Consider the following 22,088-nt stretch of genomic DNA (forward strand, 5'->3'; position numbering starts at 1 on the left):
AATTCAAAATATTTTATACATTTATATCCATCCAAATTACTTAAGAGAAATTGTGAAGTAAATATTTTTAAATTATAATAATTATTAAAAAATTATTGGAGTCAAGTCGAAGTCGGATAGAAATCCAATTACTAATGTACGACATTAAAACGATTCTGTGACGAATACAAGGTTGATCATAATTTCCAAATACTAATAAATTAAGGCGTAAGTATTCAGCCTTGGAAATCTAGAGACCAATAGACAATTTCCTAGTGTAAACTACTGAGCAGTAATTTTTTAACAGCTCCACTAAAAGTAAAACCTCATACTACCTACAATAGTGGCATCTGGTGGACACAAAAGTATTCGCCCTAAATGCCGTTATCCGGGCAATACAATACCGTCCTAAGAGAAAACTAAAGTGTTCAAGAAGTAGGCACGTATGGGCTGATGGTAGGTAATGATAATGAACACTACCATCCGCTAAATCATTAATAGATAAAATAAATGAAAGGTCTACAGATAATCCGAACGCATTCGCATTAGACTTATCGAGTCACTGTAATTAATATTAACGTAGAGGTACACGGTATTGCGCGGCCTACTTACTTGAAAACGAGAATGCAACGTTGATGAACAAATACATTAACTTAATAACATACGCAGGTAGTTATTTTTTCTTCTCCTCTTATAATACCTTCTGATGTATATGCTTTATTGAACACATTTAAGTAGTCTAGGTTACATTTTAAGTAATATGCGTACAATGGGCGGTCTTATCTCATAATGGTTTATTTTATTTCGTTGCGGAATCCAACACAGTTATTCATGTCTCTGTCCGCAGTTTTGGGAGTTGCAGCGGTTTTAGGTTAAAGAAAAATACGCAGATAGTATGTTGTGTGTGATGAATATTTATTTATAGATAAAATCAATGAATAACTAGATTAGTTTTTAACGTCAACCCACACTAGGATTTCTCCTGGGACGTAGGTCCGTATATAAATATCTACAAATAACAAATATGCACCTAGGCACAGGTGCAAGCAGGTGCCTAGGTGCATATTTGTACCCAGGTAGGTACCTACTGTATAAATAAGACCTAAATCCGGAACAATAAGTATGAATCACAATAACAAAATTCATTACTTCAGGAATCCGACTTGTGATACGTTGCGGAACGGTCACTTGCACGACCTCTGCGCTGAACTGTCCAGTGATTATGAAAAACCCTTTTTTCCTCTCAAGTGCTATGTTATACTGAGTGAGTGAAGTTACTACAGACATTTTTTTAATCGTGAGGGACACGGTAACAACAGGCTGACCACGTACTCTGGTGTTGCGGGAGTCCATTAATATTATTTTATAAGTCCTCAGTACGTAAAGCGACTAAGAAGTTGCTGCATTGTGATCCATACAACACTGACGACCGTGCTTATACACGGCGAAAAACCGTGTGTGTACAAGAGGCCTAAGGGTACTGATTCAATAAGGGTTAGTTAACCAACACACCAACAGTGAAAACAAGTTTCAGAGTGTTGATAAACTCAAGTGGATAAAATTTTAACATATTTTTATTTTCATCGATTGTTTTCGGGGTTAATATTGCAATAAAAAGCACAAATATAATGTTCTCGCAGATATAATTGTCATATTATAATTTAATCACAAATTGTTTGCATAAAATACAAAAAAACAACATTTGCACATTTTATAACTACTAGATGCATCATTATAGCTAAGTCACAATGACTGTAAAAATGCTTAATAAACAAGTTGGCTAAATACTTATTCATCAAAATGGTTTTTCCAACATTCTCATTAATTTATAGATAGGTAAATGTACTTACAAAAAATATGTACCTATTTTCATTATAAACTAAACTTAAATAAACTCAAAGGTAGGTAGGTAACTATAAGTTGAGATTTCATTAATTATAGGTAATAATAACATATTTATTATAACATCAAAGATCGTCGAATAACGATATCTTTTTGTAAAGCCAAACGAAAATTGCAAGCATCTCGAATTTCTGATAACTTTTTAATACATACATAGATCATCAAAAATCTTATAAAGTTGAATTGACTGTTTACCTGTAGACAAAATTAGTTTAATCCATAGTAATTGATAGTAGGTATATTATATAGATACACAAAAGCAACGTCTGTATAGGGCGAAGGTAAGCGGTCGTTTTGGCACCATGAGAAAATTCAATTACTGAGGTTATATTTATAAGCTCAAACATTTCACTACTTCTCTGAGATCTGAATACGTGTTAGTAGTTTGGTTTCCCCTAGTCGCTCTTTTTCAAATTTACATCAATCGGTAATATTTTGAAACGATAAATTACAAAACAGGCATCGATAAAATTACATTTAAATATACCAATTTGCTAGTTGTTACCCGATTACATAGGTAGGTATCTAGATTTCATGTTTTACTACATTTTTGTAGATTTATTTCGTTATAGAAACGATATAATTAATTTCATTCATCACATCAATTTTGGCTACTAATCTTGTTCTTTTTTTTTGTTTTTTTTTCTTAATGACTTTTAATAATTTGCTTAAATAACGATTACATAATAATATTTAACATCTAGCAATTAATTCGTACCATTGGTCTTTGGGTGTCAATGTTCCTACAGGTATCGAGTTTTGTCGTCGTAGCATCAGCTTGCTTAATACTTTTGAATGAACCAACTTTATCAAAATAATTTTCTCTGGCCGTATCTTATTTGATTAAACGCTTAACTCGCTTCTTATTACTTTTGTTCTTTACCTCAGTATATCCTTTAGCCCCTTACGTAATCAGGCACTTGGTACATACGCACCTACATATTATTTAAGATCGGGGGCTACAACTCTACGAGTGATATATGTCACAAATACTTTTAGCGAACAGGTTTTACCTATTGCAAAAATAATACTTAAAATATTTTTTGCATATCAAGAATACTAATAAAATATAATTAAGTATAATATGGACACATACTAAGACGATGCACGATGTATGCATAAGTTCATCATTCCTTTGTTTGAGTTTGTTCACGTCGTCGATGCAGTTGGGGAGCGGGCGGTGGACACGAGGGAGGCGAGGCGAGGACTAGTACGTCTTTGTCAGAGGCAACTCCTGGAGCCAGGGCTGGAGTCTTCTCGGTCCTGATCACTTGGCACATTATTGTTTTGTTCCTGGTCTCGATTTAACACGAACACAGGCTCTACGTTCTCGTCGTCACTATTAAATCTGGAATTGAAATTAAGGTACTTTTAATCCTGTTGTGAGAAGAAGTAGTTGAGAGAATGGGTTGATTTAAGATAAGAAAACATTGGTATAATTTGGTAATGTTTCGGATAAAAAGAAGGAAAATCTTTCGGAAACTCAAATCATTTAGCAACCCAAAACTTACAACAACTCTGGCGTGTCTAATTGACTAGGTGCATGGGTATTATGATTACAAAATAATGTCAATTAGGTAAGTTTTACAATCTCTGAACGAGAGGGAGTTTTTTATAGACTACTACTAAGTATTTTTGTTATCTTTAAGTATGTTCTAACTTTTAAGGAAAAGGTGTAAAAATACTTACTGGTATCGTGGTACTTCGCCCCTCATTGTGCATATTGCATTAGTTAGGGCCTTTACATAATTTTTGGCTAAAGTAAGAGTTTCAATTTTTGATAAACTCCTGTTATCTTTCTTGACGTGTGGTATTACTCGTCGGAGATCCTAGAATGTGAAAGAAACTAAGTCAAGCCAAAATGCTTATTATAGGCGAATATCAACTGGAGTAGTTTTGATTGGATTATGATTAATGTTTACCTCAAATGCTCTGTTAAGAGAGTGCATTCTCATTCGTTCTCTTTCATTGCTTTCGAGCCTACGTAGGTTGCGCTCTCGCGCTGAGATGCCGCATCGTCGTCGTCGGCCGGGGCCCGTGGGCCCGCTACTGCTGGCTGCCGATGACGACGACCCCGCCGCAGCCCGCCGCGGCCGACTCACGCGGCGCACGACTTGCTCATCACTACCGCTGCCGCTGTCGTAGAAATCTGAAATTCATTATTTATCTCTCATTAAGCGGACATCATAAAGATCGACTTGTTATAAATAATCTAATGCTAAAAATTGTAGCATACGAAATTAAAGTTACATAAAAATGAACAGCGATTGAAATACTAATATTATTTTTAGCCACAGATATAATAATAAATGTTAATTAATAACAGAGATAAGCCACGTAATAAAGAAAGTAAAACGTGGGCGTGACATTACTAAAATAAGCTGTCGTGTGTATTGCATACGTCACTACAGCTAAACGCTAGTACATTCTCCGTCACGAACTGTTGGCAACCGCGGGCTGGCAGCGACACGATACCGGAGTGAGAACACTTAAACATTTGTGCAACAAGTCAGCTGCTCTGTACAAAACTTGGGCATTACGTGACGCCGCTGCACGCTTGATAAACTATTTGCGTAAGAGCGCGAGTGCAGACTAATCGATTTGAACGCACGGCTACGGGTAATTTTCGTAATGCCCTTATCTGCTTCGTGCTTTCCGGCGGTTGTACGTATTATAATAATAAATTAAAATTCAATATCCATGTAGATTAGTTTTGTTTTATCAGTACCTGCGTAGATATAAGCAGGTCATAGCAACAGCCTGCGTAGGTCATAAGCATTCTTAAGTTTTATCTGAGTATGCGTTTTATATAATGCCTAGTTATTTTCTCCAGAGTATGCAAAACTATATAATTAGGTAACTATACTATATTCTACTATTCCGCTTTGTTGTACAGTTCTAAGACGCCCACACTCATTAAATGTCAAGAGTCGAATGCCTAGGTACGGCTTTATTAATATTTTCAAATGTCATCCTTGTAATAGTCCACACAAGTAGAAAAATTTATTAAAACCACTTTTATCAATAAAAGCTTTATATATCTTACCTCCAGCTTGTTCAATTTTATCAGCAATATCAGGTTTATTATCGTAGTACTCGGAGGTTTCGTCTTCGAAGTACAACATCACTTGGTCGGGCGACTCGGCTTCTGAGCCTCCGCCCTCCGCACTCGCCCACTGGGGCATTTTTAAATCTGGAACAAGAAAAAAATATTTTAAGTTTACATTTTTTTTTAATTTCGTTCTTAATGGGTACCATAAATAAATGATTTGAAAGTTTTTTGCAGTCGTAGAGAATTGTATCTCTTCATTGTTAAGTTGATTTACTTGCAGTTTCAGTTTTACGAGTACAAGATAAAAAATAATCTCATGTTTATACGTCTTTAAGAAAATACACCTGTTGATTGTTTGGCTCGACGACTATCGTACGCAAGTTTGTTTACGAGATAACACCACCCACATAGATCGTTCTACACAAACCGAAAAATATCGCCTTCCTTTAAGGCGTTCGAATAAATACGGCCACTTGCTTTTTGGCTACACTCCAACATAAGAGATGTTATGTGCAACACCACTTACTTATTCTCACAATCGACACATGATTTACATGTATTGGCACAACAGTACCTCTCCTATATTAAGAGTAAAATGTAAGAAGAATTTAAGTGACTTTTTTTAGGTATTATTTTTAGGTTTATTAATCATTTCGCTTTAGTCTTTCTAGCTGAATACACACCATCCTACGCAACAATTAGTTTAGCAAATACGTATCAAAATTTTGTCGTCCCTGATAACAGGGTGTGACGCCGTTGATGACGCGCGCTGGTAAAATTTGAATAGCTGATAATAGCCAGTGTCGGGTTGATGGTGGGCAGCTAGTTGAACGTAATGGCAGTGATGCCATGTCGTACATGCTAAGTTGGGGCGCCGGACATTGTAAATAGCTCAGAAAAACAACATCTACGTCTACCCCTGATTAAATAAGTATCTAAAGGTGTAGTGTATCCGGAGCTGCGGACTACGTAGCGGGTTTACCGGGGCTCCGGCTTGAAAAGTAGGAGTAGGAACGGGGTGGTTTTTAGTCAGTAAGAATCTGACACTCTCTCTTGCCTCGTCTAAGGCAAGAGAAGTAATTGGATGATATCCCCCCTTAAAAAAAAAGTGTAGTGTATAAGTTAAATATCGCTTTGAAATATATAACTTGTACTATGTAAAATATCTCACACTACTTGAGAAACCCTATGAGACAGTCTTGTATAAAGTCATAGAAGGTACATCTCTCTAAATGGTAATCTTCAGATAGAGTCAGCAACTACAAAACAACGAAAACATTTATTTTGTCAATTAGTAACAAAATTTAATGAAACAGTCTGAATGGCGCTTCTGTATTCTTTTTCTGGGTGGGGGGTGAGTCGGCGCCGCCGGTGGTCGGCGACAGGCGCGGCGCCCACGCGACGCCCAACCGCGCTACAAATGACACGCTTATATACAGTATATACAACGTATATATACACAGTGTATACATATACGAGGTATATACTAATGGAAAGCGCCATTTTAGTGTTATGATTCTCGATAAGCTGTACAAGTGCTAGATTAACATATGTACACTTCGTTGAATAGTTGTTCAGTAAATTCCGTTGATATAAAATTACCTATGTGGGAGTAAGAGTAAGCATTAGTGTTCCTGGACATATAACATAATGGTATCAACAATAGTGATACAGAGACAAAATAAGTATGAAAACTCACTTTACTTTAATACTTCACCTGATGGTAAGCGATCACCGCCGCCCATGGACACCCGCAACTCCAGAGGAGTCACAGGCGCGTTGCCGACCTTTTTATGAAATATACTAGACACTACTTGTCTAACTACATTATGCCAAGTAGTTCGTCGCTGAGTAAGCAATGCTAACAACAAACTAGTTTATATTTAGAACGATTATAATGAGTTTAGAAGAATTGAAATTTCAAATCAGGTGCTGGATTTTTATTTATTCCGGCCGAGCATACTTTACATGCATAATGGACTTACTTAATGCCTAACTAATTAACCGGAGCAATAAGCGGCAAGAATAATTATAAAATAAAAACTTTAATATGAATGATTCCATCCATTACTAACACTTGATTATAGGCCATAATATTATAGGTTATTGAAAATTTATAATAGTTCTCAATTCAGGAAACTACTTTGCGTAGAAAGCTGAGTTATGACTGGAAATTAAACAACTTTACCTAGTAATACCTGTGTATAACTTGTTTATAACAATTTATTGTTGCTAAAATATGCACAACTCTCGTAGATTATTGAATATTCATTAGCTTTCTTTGCCACGTCATCTTCGCTACGAAGGATGCTACGCGGCTACGGCGTAACCGGGAGCGCTACGAGATGTTATAAATTTTATTTTCATTTTGTGGTGTGATAGTGATTAATCTTACGAACGTGAACATGTATTAGAGATGTGTTTAAATGATAGAGGCGATAAACTAGTAACGGTCTGTTGAAACTTTGCTCTCGAAGTCTCGGCTGTCAGTTACACTGAGGCAATAAGTCAGAACGACTACTCTCACTTAATTTATGCTGCGACTAGAGTAGTGCAAAAGCACGTGTTTAATTATTCATTTAAAGAACCCCGCCCGTAGCCCTGGTTTCGAGATTGACTGGCCAGTTTCGCTCGCCAATAACTATGAGTATCGTTCCACTTTAAACAAACCGGTTTCTAACAGTTAATTGGTGTTTCAATGAAAAATATCAATCTTAATACTTATTATTAATGGCTTTTCTTATTATACTACTCAAGTATAAGTAAGTAATAAGTTACAACATTCATTATTTTCGATTTATTAATGATTTCATTCAAAATATCATTATAACTAGTTATGTTGAATTAGAATTCACTTTTTTATGTCAAAAGGTCAATCAAAATCATTAGAATCTCAGATATACTACGTTTTATTATTAAAACAAGACTATATAACACAGAAATGTGATACGCAATGACACAGCTAGTTTAAAAAAAATGAGAGCAAATTAAATACGTCATGATCAGAAAAATGCAGCGGTACTAACTTCCGGATGTTTTGGTAGCACGAATTATGCTACATATGTGTGTAGAATACGTATGTATGTAGGCAAGTACAAGTCGGTGTGCGCGCGGCAACACTGCGCAGTGTGCACCGCGCTCCGCTCTCCGCTCTCCGCCACTATCGCGTGCAGCTCGCACGTGCACGCAGACACAAGCCACTCAATTACACACACATTTACAACACCACCTTACATAATACATGTAATCCATGTAACACCAAACCACTTAATTACTGTTCTTCATTTAATTACTAAAACCATGAAGGTTTGTTTACTAAACGAGTGTCTATCCTCTACATCGCGTATTGTAATGAATAACCACCACCCACGTACGTGTGTGATCGAAAACAACATAAAAAATCAACACATTAATTACACATATTGTCACACTGGTATTTAGAAAATAAAGGCTATAGAAAAATCTTATTGTATTAGTTCAGGCATAATACTTATAGAATGTTTTATTTACGATCAACCGTTTGCGTCACTCGTGTTAACCCCACACCTGTCCTAATAATGAACATATTTAACTTTGTTCTGTTAATACAGATATTATTGTAAAACTTTATTTATAATACCGATCGACCCTTGAAAATCCGCAACAAAATTTATTCTCTGGGAAGGACATTTGCGTTGACATGAGACGGCTTCCTTGACTCGTTTCGATATTTACGACTATTCAATAGGTACCTATTAAGAACAAGTCTACAATCACGAGTAAATGTTGACATTTGCATGACATTTGGATCGGTAATGTCAGTGACGGCGATGCGTGCACGCCGGCCGCTGGTGGCGGCGACCGCAGCAGCTACGTCAGCGGCCGCGGCCGGCACCGAGCCGACCTTCGCGGACCCAGCTCGGACACTTTCACCATACTTACTTACCACCTCTGCTAGCCCACATACGCTTATCGCTTCCATTGTTATTGTACTAGAGCAGTTGCATAATTCCCTGAGAAGGTAACCGAGGGGCGAATTCCATTCTATGTGTGTCAAAATTCCTATTTATGAGCCTCACATTGTTCGTTCTTGTTTATTAGTTGTCGGATGTGTTGTTGCGAAAATTTAATAAAACAAAACGTCTTGTACGTACATACCTATGTACGTAACTTAGTAGAATTTTAATTTGTATTTTGCACATATCTGTGTACAGTATTTAATAGAATTTTCATTATAAATATTAAAGTATTGTACAATGTGAGCCGTGAATAACTGGTAGTAAATAAACACGTTTATAAAATTGTCTTTTTTAATATTAGCTATTCTTATCGTAACCTAAAAAAAATCGTATTTTCGTATTCGCATACAAAACGTAAAAAAAATAACCAAATATGATACATAAATTATGCAATGTTAAATGTTTTTAAAACAAGTTTGAAACGGTTTCCTTGCAAACTCCATTATATGGCGTTATGCTTTGATTTGTAAATTGTTATTACCCGATTAGAAACAGTCGTAAGCTTACACACTTTAATATTAAGAAACTCGTTCCTGAAGGGTAACTATTTAACCTTTAGAGACCACAGCACCTACTCAAAAACAATAAATAAACAATATACACAAAGAGACACTTTTAAGCCAATGATGAAATCTACGTATGTATCTATTTCATTAAAGATCTAGCTGCAGACCATTTGAACCTGTAAAACTTCATGAATCCCATTTTTTTTCAATCTGTAATATAGATAATAATCCCTACATATTTATATGCATAAAACAAAATACAGAGTATGTATATAATACATTACCAATCCAGTTAAGCAGTTAGGTACAACAGTTTCATGTAAGGAACTTACTAGAACATGGAGTAAGTAGATACAAAATAACATTACTGAAGAGCTTATCTTTGATCGATTTCAGTTGAATTGACACCATACATATACTGTCTATCAGAAACATATACATACATATTTAATTTACGCGAAAATTACATTAAATTCTTGTCTAAAGTATACATAGTAGGTACATAATATTGAAAAGTCTTTTGAATTTAAGTGTACGTGTAAGCTGTTTTGAATATCACTATTAAAACGATGGATCAGCTGTTTAAACATAGATATAACAATTGTAGTAAATTTTATTGTGATCGTGCAATTACTTTCTGGCCTTTTAGTTACAAAAATAATAATGGACATAGAATTGAAAAAAAACTTTATTATACGCCATTAGAGTAAATACCAATTCTGAGTACAAGGTCGTTTTAAAATTTTAATAGTCACACTGAAGTTCAAATGAAGGGCCTTAGAAGAAAAAGGTAAAATATGGTTTCTATAAATATAAAGATAGAGTATTTTTAGGTCTGTCCTAAGTATTACAGTTGAGTAAAGAAATGCATAATACAACAGTATCACGTATGATAAAGAGTACCTCGATACTTAGTTATATCTATCGATACTTACTTCTTTAAGGTGCAGTCTTTGCAGTAAGGTTGTCCAAAAAGAAAAGAAAAACAATAATGTAATAAGTAGATTCTGGACGTTTTTGGATCTTCATATATACAACAGTAAACTCTTGTAAGACAGGCAACCAAATAAAATACATTTTTTGGTTTTTATTGCTTCATTGGTTCACATTACGTGACAACAATGTAACACCAATATTCAGTCAAAGAGATTGAAAAAGATAATATAACCTTAAGAACAATAAAATAATACAGTCTGGAGCTGACCAGTCCCTGTTGACGGCGCCCGTCCACGAACATGACACGTAAACCAGCACCACCCAACTCAACCATATTGTAGGGAATCGAGCGATTTAATACCCGAGAAAAAAAAGAAGAGACTCTTGATATTTATTACTTTGTCACTTAGTTATGAATAATAGAACAACACAGTAAATACTTTCGTAAGGAAGTGCGGTTGTTTATCTCTGTTTCAGCCGCTACATTCGCACATGTGAGTATTTTCAAACTGATAAGATAAGGACTCACTTCCGTTGGGAATTTTACCTTAATTATAATTTGTTTTTATTTATCAAACATACGTATTTTCTTTTATAAACAAACCAAATGCAAATCTTTTACAAATAAAGGTAAAGTAATTTAAAAACTACCTCTATATTGTTTTATCAAAATCAGTTCAGCTATTTAGTTCAAAATTCCAACATATAAACATAAATGTTTACTTTATCGTTTATAACATTGACAGAATACGTCTTCATAATACTGAAATGTTGACGTATATAGTTTTATACGGAACGTGACTCATATTATTAATTTATATGCAAATCGTGATTGTTAAACTGCCAAATGTAGATAAATGCAATCAAATCTATTGTTATTTATTTTATTTTTAAGCAATGCTTGAAGCAGATTAGTCATATGGCTTTAAGATTTTTTATTATTATAAGATTACACAACAATATGATTTATTGCATTAGGTTTAAGATCTACTTTCGCATAACGCGCTGATGATGGGATGATATCAGCGCGTTTTTAATTATTAGGCCACTAAACTTGGTATCAGCAGAAATATATCTACACCTAGCTAAAGGTTTCACCTAGTTTATATTTGCTTAGGTCTGAAGTAACTAAGTATAATTGAGATACAAAGCTGTGGACTACCTAACGGGTTTACTGGGGCTCCAGCTCGAAAAGCAGGAGTAGGAACGGCATGTTTTTTTTTTGTCAGTATGAGTCTGATACTCCCTCTCGCCTTGCCCAAGACGGGAGTAATTGTATGATTTCCCCTCTTAAAAAAATTTAAGTATAATTGAGATGTTTAATGGGTTTAACGATTCAAATTGATAAACACGTCATGATAAGTGCTTAGTCTCATACTATTAAATCGAGTCTACATAAATATTACGTGTTTCTTATAAAAATCTGCCTCCGTCTCATTTTTGGGGAATAACATATCTTCGTTTGTCATGATGTGTGGTTTTGTATTTTTCTCAAACTGGTTATAACTGGTAAACGGGTATTATTAACAGACAACGATTATGATATAATATATCATCATCAGTGATACTAGGAAAACGTAAAACGACCGGGAAATTACTGTATTTTATTAGGTTCTACCTAAGATCGTACTATAATTTGTATCAGTTTTTATTGATATTATATCAATAGATATATATTATATAACATAACAAAATATAACACTACCTACACAGTTTTGGCACAATTGCAGGTAAGTAACTAAAAAATATTGATAAATCGGAATACATCTAAAATTTTCTCGATGAATTTTCCCCAATCTAAAACAATGTTTTAATGATTTACTATTGCTACCTATCATAAATAAAAATGTTTCAACAACTACTGTCATCCATTGTTTCGCGTTTTGATTGAATAATAATTAGTTTTCGTTTGTTTTTCCTTAGTTTATTTACCTGTTATAAATTAATTCACGGCACGAGCACTATTGCGTAGCAAAAAAAATACAACAATATTGAAATGACTTGTTTCCTTAAACAAACATGAACTGTTTTGATTTATTTTTACTTGTTTTCCTAAACGACGGAAAATATGCATGTCCTATTTCTGGAATTTGGAACCTTATTCTGTGATAAAGATAAGTCCCGTTACTATTTCTTACTCCTTTTTGTCGACCACATCGTTAATCACCACCAGGTAAAGAATAAATAAGATTTGATTGACTTGGCTAGTAACCAGTTAAATACAGATTTTAGACGTCTCCAAGACAAATAGAAGTTTTAAAATAATCATGCCATACAACAAAATTAATAATAAAGCAAGGAGAAACCGAGAGACAGCAATTGAGTTACAGTTTCAATAAGCCGAGGCGTCGTAAGTAATTGTTGGCTGCGTCCGACCACTGCAAGATGTTATCAGCGGTCCAAGATTGGATTTCTAGTCGAGGGATATTGTGAATCCGGCTGGAATAGCTCTCCAACGTAATTTTGTATTAACGTACAGACATATTCACTGATATTATTTCGACATACCCACTATCTACAAAAACAAAGCCTAATACATCGAAATATAAACTCTAAAACTAACACAACAAGTCACAATTTTCTTTAAACCATCTGTAATTGCAGACAAAGATACTTGTTAATTACTAAAGTACTAGCAAGTTAAAGTAAAACGATAATTGTACACCATTAAGTATTCATTACCATGATTTACATTGACGTTACACAAAAAATGATAGTCTAAGAGCTCGAATGTAGATTGCGTGATTATATTGTGCCAAATACGTCAGGAGGCTCTTAGTCTAACACGAACCATCAGTTGGTTACGATTTTAGGTCAGCCCTGCTAAAGATCATGATCCTATACACAATGTTATCTAAATCTTCCATCTACATATCAACATTAGTAAAGAGAAAATATTGTTTGTTTGTTTGTACCTAACAGGTTCGAAAATACAAGGCTGCCTTTAAAAAGACTTTCACCATTATACAGTTTAGTTTTCTGGGACTAGCATTGACTACTTTTTATCCTGATACTCTTTCAGAACCTTGTCTAGGATCCCTGGTACATTCAAAACACCAGCGATTAGTTATCTCCTTCATAACTAGAAAGCATGGGTATAATGGCAAATCCTCTTCAAAGAGGAAAGAATTGTCCCCACTACAGGCTCACCCCCTATTACATGGGACTTCTGGATGGAAAACTTCAACAGGGACGTATTCAGACTAAAGATGATGGATTCCAAAAGAAACAGTTCCTACACCAGAGAGCCTATCTAAGGCGTGCAGTAAAAGGTTACACTAAAATAGATCATAAAGAAATAAATTGCAAGCGGAAAACAAGTAGCCTATAAAAATCTAGTTCGTATAACAAGACTTGTCACGCCTACAAAATGCTAAAGGTCGTCTAGGCTAGCTACGTTACACCTACTCGTTTGCGAAAACAGTATTGTTCTGTGACGTCACGCGTTGTAGAAGTTTGACGTTGTAAGCGTCATATCGCATCCCTTGATAGGGATGTTTGATCTACTAGAGATTCGATTGTTGAACTAGAAGATAAAAGGTGTTAAGCATTATGAACGCCAAACGGGGTAAGCAGGGGCAGAAATTAAATGTAATACTTTTCACCAGTTATATTATAAATTTCATATTTTATGGTGCAGAATTCCCGACTTCGACACCATCGAATACTCTGAAAATTGATGATTCCGGACGGGGAATTGAATCCGACATCCCGTGCTCTGTATTCTTATGCCCTAAATACTTGATACTCGTAAATATTGTTAGCTACATACAAATAAGTAATCAGAAAGTGAAGGTACCACTTTCGCTAGCTTAACCGACCTCCTCGCTGAGCCTCTTACGACTTTAGAGTTTTTATTCGTTCGATTAGGAACCACACTTTCTATAAAATAAAGCATCATTTTCGTTACATTAATTGGATCCTTGTCTTCGTTTTGTAGAAATGGTTAATTGATTGTGACAAATTACTTTTGTTAAGTGATTTTTAAGGTTACGAAAATGCAAGTCTTTCTGTAAAACACTAGAGTAAATTTAATAAAATACCTAGGTACGTACTAACTGACCTTACAAAATAATCGATTTTAAATTACGATTACGTATTATCAGCCAATAATGAAAAATATTGACTCATTATCATCGATGTACTTAGATATAAATACTTATTACATATACATAATAAGTACATTACGTAATGAAACTTGGAAGAGCAGAAATACTTTCCCAAAAAGGTTACAAAGACCAATGACGGGTGAAAAGAACATCGAACAATAGTGCCAGGTTATTCTTAGCTCTATTATATTTAGGAACATAATAGAAATACTCGGAGCATTTATTTTTGATATATTTATTTATACTCCTTTCGTCTCCATGTACTATCACGGACGTAATTAACCCAGTGATGGATGAAGAGAGCTGTTCTGCAAAGACGTTAGCTAGCACATGAATTTATGTGAATATGCTATAGCATATTTTTTTCGTTTTGCAAACTAGTTGTTTAAAGAAGATTCTTTATAGTCTAGGGTAGTTTATTAAAACATCACATTATGAAATATATTTTATGGTATAAGCCGGTCAACGAGCAGACAGATCACCCGATAGCAAGCTATCGCCGCCGAGCCCATGGACACCCGAAATACTAGAGGAGAAATACAAGTGCGTTGCCGGCCTTTAGGGGGTTAGGAATTTAAGGGTTATTGGGAATCAGGGATTGGGAAGATTGAGAAGGGGGGTACAGGGTAACCCCCTCTACCTTATTCTCAAATTATGACATATACAAAAAAAATAAGAATTAAAACATTTAAAAATCTCACTTCCCCACAACTTTACCCAACCTATGAGACACCTAGAACCACTAAAAGCATGACCAACGGAGACAGCTAAGATATAAATAATAGGACCACCTCTGGTATAAGACCTACCAAATAAAAAAAGAATCATCAAAATCGGTTCATAAACGACAAAGTTATCCGCGAACAAACATAAAAAAAGCATATATACGGTCGAATTGAGAACCTTCCTCCTTTTTGAAGTCGGTTAAAAAAAAACTTAGTTAGTAGCTACAAAGAAGTACTAGCACATTACTGATTGTAGTCAGGTAGTGAGTTATGTAAGTGCGATACTAAAAAGTCCATTACTAAAATATAGTGTAGGCCATACTTTCACAAGCACATCGGATTACAAACTGCATGCTCACTTGATCTTGTATTTGATAAAATTCCTTCGTCTTATACAACTGTATCTACATTTACGTTATGTTTTCTAATTAAGTACGATTCAGTAATGAACATCTCATCTTCTAACCTTAGTTACTGAAGATTTTGTTGAAAAATTAATAATAAGTATTAAATGAAACATGGATTAATTTTATCGCTCGTTACATCTTATCTGATCCGGAGCTGCGGACTACCTAGCGGGTTTACCAAGCTCCAGCTCGAAAAGTAGGAATAGGAACGGGGTGGTTTTTAGTCAGTAAAAGTCTGACATTCCCTCTCGCCTCGCCCAAGGTGAGAGAAGCCATTGGATGATTTTCCACGTTTACTTTTTTAAAAAAACAGAAACAAGATGGTTTATAATATTAGATTCACATAAAACATAATTTATTTAATATTCACTTAGGCAATTGACTTTGTGTGATATATGGTACTTGATAAATATTTTATGAATAGAACCAATTACCGTGTATACCAATATTGACTATTAATTAGTATGCCTATTATGCAAATGCTTATTTAAACAAGATACGAGAGATTTAGTTGTCTCGTCATCATCAATCACTATTCAAGAAAGTAGCATCTTTTTCTTATGATATAACAATTGATATTTTAGATGATATCGACGTTTTAAACGTGCCTATTTATAATGTTTATAAAAAAGACGTGCTTTTCCTTTCGATAGATCGAGATTTTCTTTATAAATATCTTTAAGAATGTAAACAATGAATAATAATTAATACTAAGATAGTACTTATATAGCAAAGATTTTATGTATAGCACCATGTGAGTAGCCAACCTCTTTGCTGGCTACTGAATACCGTTACGTCTTGTGGGTCATATCACCGAATATAAAAAGTATCTAATGAAATATTTGCAATGCATTTTGTCTTCACATTTTTAGAAAATCGAAATCAAAATCGATTTTAAGATGAAACTCTGTCTCTGTGATCTGTGAATAAAAATAACTTAGATTTGAAATATCTATACTCGTATTATGCAATTTCTCAATGATGTGACCTTAGTTTTTATGAAAATTACGATCCTATTTTATTTCCTGTGACATTAAATAATAAACCTGGCATTTATTCACACTTTTATTGTACTGTTAGTTTTATTTGGAAGTAATTTGTAACTACCCTTTCAAAAATAATTAAAAGTCATGACGTTATGAAGATAATACTACAGACAAAGTTAAAGTTTGTCTGTACATAAATTCTTCAATACACACTATACAGATTACTGCCGTGTCTGCCGTGCTATTTACTTTGAACGGAGTACTAATGAATCCAATTACGCTACTTTCCCTAGGGAGTGCGCTGGGCAACTGGTACCGGCATAAATTACATCGATAGCGCTCGCAATAACAACATCTATATCAATAACCTGTCGTGCTAAAATTGCTTGGTGCATGGTGACCGGTTTTTATACGGTTCGGTCTCAAATACTGAACAGATTACTCCATTTATTTACGTAAGAAGTGATCGAGATAGAGAGCAGCAATCACCAGAAATGTAAAAATAAATGGAGTTTTTGGCAGTTTTGCTGTTAAGTAACTTTATTGTTGTAGCAGGAAACTTAAGCAAATATGTTTCTTGGTGCTTAGATTTGTTCCCAATGTAATGCTCTGTACGTCGATAGTCATGATAAATTTAGAATTAGGGATTTATCAAAGTTATTAAAACCTATCTGATATCCGCAGCTTCGCTCGCATGGATTTTACAGACTTTGTGACTTTTACTAAAATAAAAGTAGCATAAGTTACTTCTTAGTGCATCAACTACCTGCCTATAAATGTGCCGTCAAAATCAATCCAGCCTTTTCAAAGATTAGTGGGAACAAACCGACAGATGGACAAAACTGATAAAATATGTTATTTTGGTATATGTATATCACTTGAATGTAGTAAAAAGTGGTTTTATCAATTTTACTAACAGATACTGCAATATATGTATATGTATAATAAGAAGTTGCACTAATCACAATATACATATAAGTACGGATAGATAGCGGATGTTCATTGTTCATACATTTTAAGCAAAATGAATTTCAATTCAATCTTCATAGGTACATACCGTACATACTAACCAAAGTATAGAGTATTGAAGTGGAAAAGAAAAATTAAACGTAGAAGTTCAATTAGAAATATTTACAAAACAAACGTTTCGCTAGTTAAATGTGTTTTACTACATAATCCATTTTATAGAACCGATAAACTTTATGCATAGTAGCGATGAAATTAGATAAGGTTCTTAAGTCTATATTAAAATGAATGGTAGTAGATAGTTACTAGTAATTTATCTACAAATAGATACCGAGACCAGTCCAATCGCCCATCAATATCCATTCACTTCCCGTTGGTGCTGTAAGAAAGTGATTCAGGGATTATGTGAGTAGAAAGGGTAGGCAGTGCTTTCTCTAAAGTTCTTAAGAACAACGTACTTATTTATATTCTTTAAAAAATAATTAAATCAGAGGAAGTAAACAAACTTATGCAGTAGAAGTGTGAAGAAGAATATATGAGATAGAAGAATCGATACGATATTTTTAACTATTGATTAAAACATTTTTTGATGTGATTACTTAGGTATTTGACGAAGGAAGACTTGAGATTTTGAAGTGAACATGGCGTGGGTTATTTGTTTGTGTGTATGTGTGTGTGTTATAAAGTGTTATGGGGAAGTAAATGAATTAATCAAAGAAATTAAATACAAACATTTGTTATTAGGTACATAATATTTAATCCTTCTTAGACCTTTAATTTAATACTAAGCATGACTATTAAAATGTATTGCATTATTGATTACTTAAGCGTGAGATAAATACATAGCCTAATTATGATATGATCACAAATTACCTTAATAACTTCTTTTTAGACTTTAGACAGCACACGTGGCTTTTCAAGCTCACTATTACTGAACCAGAACGTACAATAAAGAACTTTACGCATATAACTTAAAGTAGATATCAGATAAACAAAGGTTTTACGTTATAATTCGAAGGACAGGCTTAACTTCTAGTACGTGTTGCTCTCACTTTTTATCATTGGTATGTATGTTTGAACGTACCTACAACGGTATCTGCTACTATGTATGTACGGATCCACGTAGCGGGTAAACGTGACGCATACCCCACAAACAACTGCATAACGTGCTTTATAGAAAAATGCATGTATTTTATATCGTCACGCATTTTCAAGGGGTCGATAAAGATAATGGAATATCTCGATTGTTGCTGACTTTTTTGCTGCGTCTGCTTTCATAGCAGCACAGTGGAACGTGTAGGTTTAAGTTTTGTAAACTGGCATGATGATTAGCCCCCAGAACTAAAAATGAGATGAACCTCCATGATAATTACGAGAAGAATCAAATTGGACAGCGCCATCTAGTGATATTTTCCAATATTACTCAAAGCATTCCCTTTCAGAAGTTTGTTTACATCAATCTCTTTTTAACACGCACGAGTATCACTATTTATGTATTAATAATAATATAGTTACATAACAATATACCTACTATCATTAAGTCCTCATTAGGGACTTTCCATTCTGCATATAATGTAAAATGATGTCAAAGGAAGCATACCTTACCTTTAACGTATAGATAAACAACGATTAAGTAACTAACTACCTCGCACTAATCTATTCCGAAGGTATTATGAACATTGTACTTTTAAATAATATCCTTAATACCTAAATAATAAATAACATATATCTGTTTGTTGATTACTTTTACAACCACTTTGATATAAAGTCGATATCTTAAAACGTTAAACATTTACATGATAACTATTACAAAGTTTGTTTACGTTTATGACATTGTATGAAGTGTTTTATTTCGGTTCCTTACGAAAAATATATTATTTGTGAACCACTTTATGCACAGTAGAGTCTATGTTTATTTAACTTCTTTATGTTCAACTTGAATTTACTGGTCCGGGGTACGAAATATTTTGTTATTGTAATATTCAAATAACAACACTAAATCCGTAGATACTTTTAGAACACCTTATGTATTACGTATACCATAGGACTAATGGCGTGCCTAACAGGAACTAAAGTGACAATAGCTCTCTATATAATTATACTCTGATAAAATATATAACGGCACATGAATAATGACGTAATAAACCACAGTATATAATAACAATAACATTAATTATATTTGCAACAAATTAATTGGGCTTTGTTCCGACCTTATTTCATTAATCTCTAGATCTACGGACTCTGACCAAGTCAGTGAACTTTATGTTAAAACATGCTTTAATCTTATTTATTTGTACGAACATAAAATCGATGCAATGCAAAAATAACTTTGATAAAGATACACATTACCATTTCTACATAGTTGTGAAGATATATGCATATAAGTGAGTAATTAAAATATTGTTTTCGTTTCTCTATCTTATTAACAGACTAACAAATTGGATAATGTCATTACCTACGTTTGTAAATATCCAGTCAATGTGTTTTTTATGTCAATTTACTAAAACTTTACGACACAGACAAAACATTTGAAAACAGTTTACAGTAGCTATAGATGTTTTGTTTTATTCAGTAGTATTAGATTCAATGTCATTTATTCACTACGATTTCCTGTAGGAATTGTTTAGTAGCCATTTTGTAATTCGTAAGGGACATAACAGACCTTGCAATATTATAATATACTTGTAAAATACTAACAATTTAACTCGTATATAATCAATTGTAAATTTTATTTACAAAACATTTATAAATGCATGAACACTACAACTTTATGCCGTCACTTATTCTGCTTGTTTAGCTTGTAATTTAAATTCACATTTTATTTATAAACGTGGAAAATAAATTATCGTAACATTCGTCGAACGAGATACCCGTATGTTAAAAGAAAAATGTACCTTCACACTCCGTATCTTCAGGTATTCACATATCAAGGACGAAAATGCCAATCTGACCAGAATGTAGGTCAGTGTTAAATGATCGAATTGATACGATTTATATTAGTTAGTGAACGCTTCGAATCTGCAAATGTAATCAATATTACAAATGCACAGACGCAGCGCGATTTATACAATAAACATCAGTACACGCGCGCTGCCTTTACTTACAATTTAAACATAATAAAGTTTCTTCATTAATAACTCTTACAATGATTGAAAGTAAGTGCTTTTCGAGATGCTCTATAGAACTCGTTGTCAACCTATCCACGTAATTTAACAAAGAGTTGCCTTTCACTTAGCATTCGGAACTGACACGTAGACTCGATTTTGATTCTGACCATGGAAGTATAGATGAAATAAACTCACCTACCTTGCGATGCTGCCGTGGTGGTAGAGCCGGACGGTGCACACTAATAAATTCACAGTGTTATCATAGTTAGAACTTGATTGTCATCTGGAGCGAAAGTGATAGTTTCCGTGTAATGCGCGGTGGCCGGTGAGCGAATTCGGTTCGAGTGAGTGGTGGCGTGGTAGCGACGTAGCGCGGTATAAGGTCGCGAGTCGCGGGGCGCCTGCACTCTCGGCGACTACTCGGCGCGGAGTGGAGAGCGGGTGCTCGAGCCGTGGGCCCGCGCCACGGAGCGCCGGCAGCCTCGCCACTCACCACCACCACCCAGCTCCCTGCACCCTGGCCGCTGCGTCTAGCTTATATCCTGCTATTAACATTTATCCTTTTGATAGTTCTTATATGACGGTTAACCAATTCGGCTATAATTTATTGGTACCTATACAGTTCTAAAATATAACGCCTATCATGAATACTTCCACTTTCAACTTACAATTGTAAACTTGTACAACATTTTTATCTTAAACTCAAAGTTGAAACTAATCCACGAAAACATTAATCTTACGATGTAACCAGTAATAACTTTTCATGGAGATTAAACTAAAAAACTTAGTTGCTATGGTGTTATTTCACTTTATTATTCTTCGCAACGCAACAGTTCATTTGAGGCGTGTGTATTGATTTTTAATAACGCCTGCAATTTCCATGAGACGCCATCAATAGTTAGTACCTACCTATATCTGAGTCCAAGATACACGACGTCATGTCTGACCTATTTGTAGCCTTCATTTATGTACATTTTGAGTTATTCACGTACCTACCTACTTAGTTTAGCTCTTAAAATCGTCACTTTTGCTTAGTACCTACTTGCGTAGGATAAAATCATGCTGTGTCTTACGTAGAAGCTAAAAATGAACACTGTTTATTTTTTCTTAAAGTATAATGTTTGGGTGTATATTTAAGTAGGTACTAGGAACATATTTGGTTTATATTAAATAGTACCAACTACAAACATAAATGAGTAGGTACCTAATTATGTTTAATACGGAAATTCACGGGTTATTCGTTCGTATCTAATCCAGTCTAGATTTACATTATTAAATTTTGATGTTTTTATTAGTAAGGTATAACCAAACTGATTGGACACGCGCACACATGACCGTACTTTTTTTCTAGAAGCCTTTTCAATAACGTGTTAAAAAGACGATTTAATTTAAAAACATTTCAACATTAACTAACA

General features: G+C 34.3%; 1 protein-coding gene across 3 annotated transcripts; it reads right to left on the minus strand.

Annotated features, from left to right (window-relative positions):
- Positions 1–1,603: 1,603 nt before the first annotated feature.
- Positions 1,604–21,225, minus strand: LOC118264172 (class A basic helix-loop-helix protein 15). 3 transcript variants are annotated; one of them, XM_035576591.2, is made up of 5 exons: positions 20,869–21,225; positions 4,928–5,074; positions 3,804–4,030; positions 3,571–3,710; positions 1,604–3,229 (listed from the first exon to the last, which is right to left on the minus strand). In XM_035576591.2, exons 2-5 carry the CDS (start codon positions 5,064–5,066, stop codon positions 3,103–3,105), a joined length of 633 nt encoding a protein of 210 aa, XP_035432484.1. In that variant the 5' UTR covers positions 5,067–5,074; positions 20,869–21,225; the 3' UTR covers positions 1,604–3,102. The 3 variants fall into 3 exon arrangements, with proteins under 3 accessions (XP_035432484.1, XP_035432485.1, XP_035432486.1); XM_035576592.2 differs by having other exon boundaries at positions 20,873–21,224; XM_035576593.2 differs by lacking the exon at positions 20,869–21,225 and adding an exon at positions 7,960–8,255.
- Positions 21,226–22,088: the final 863 nt, after the last annotated feature.

This window comes from Spodoptera frugiperda, chromosome 26 (genome assembly GCF_023101765.2).
Source record: "Spodoptera frugiperda isolate SF20-4 chromosome 26, AGI-APGP_CSIRO_Sfru_2.0, whole genome shotgun sequence".
In the NCBI taxonomy this organism is placed as follows: domain Eukaryota; kingdom Metazoa; phylum Arthropoda; class Insecta; order Lepidoptera; family Noctuidae; genus Spodoptera; species Spodoptera frugiperda.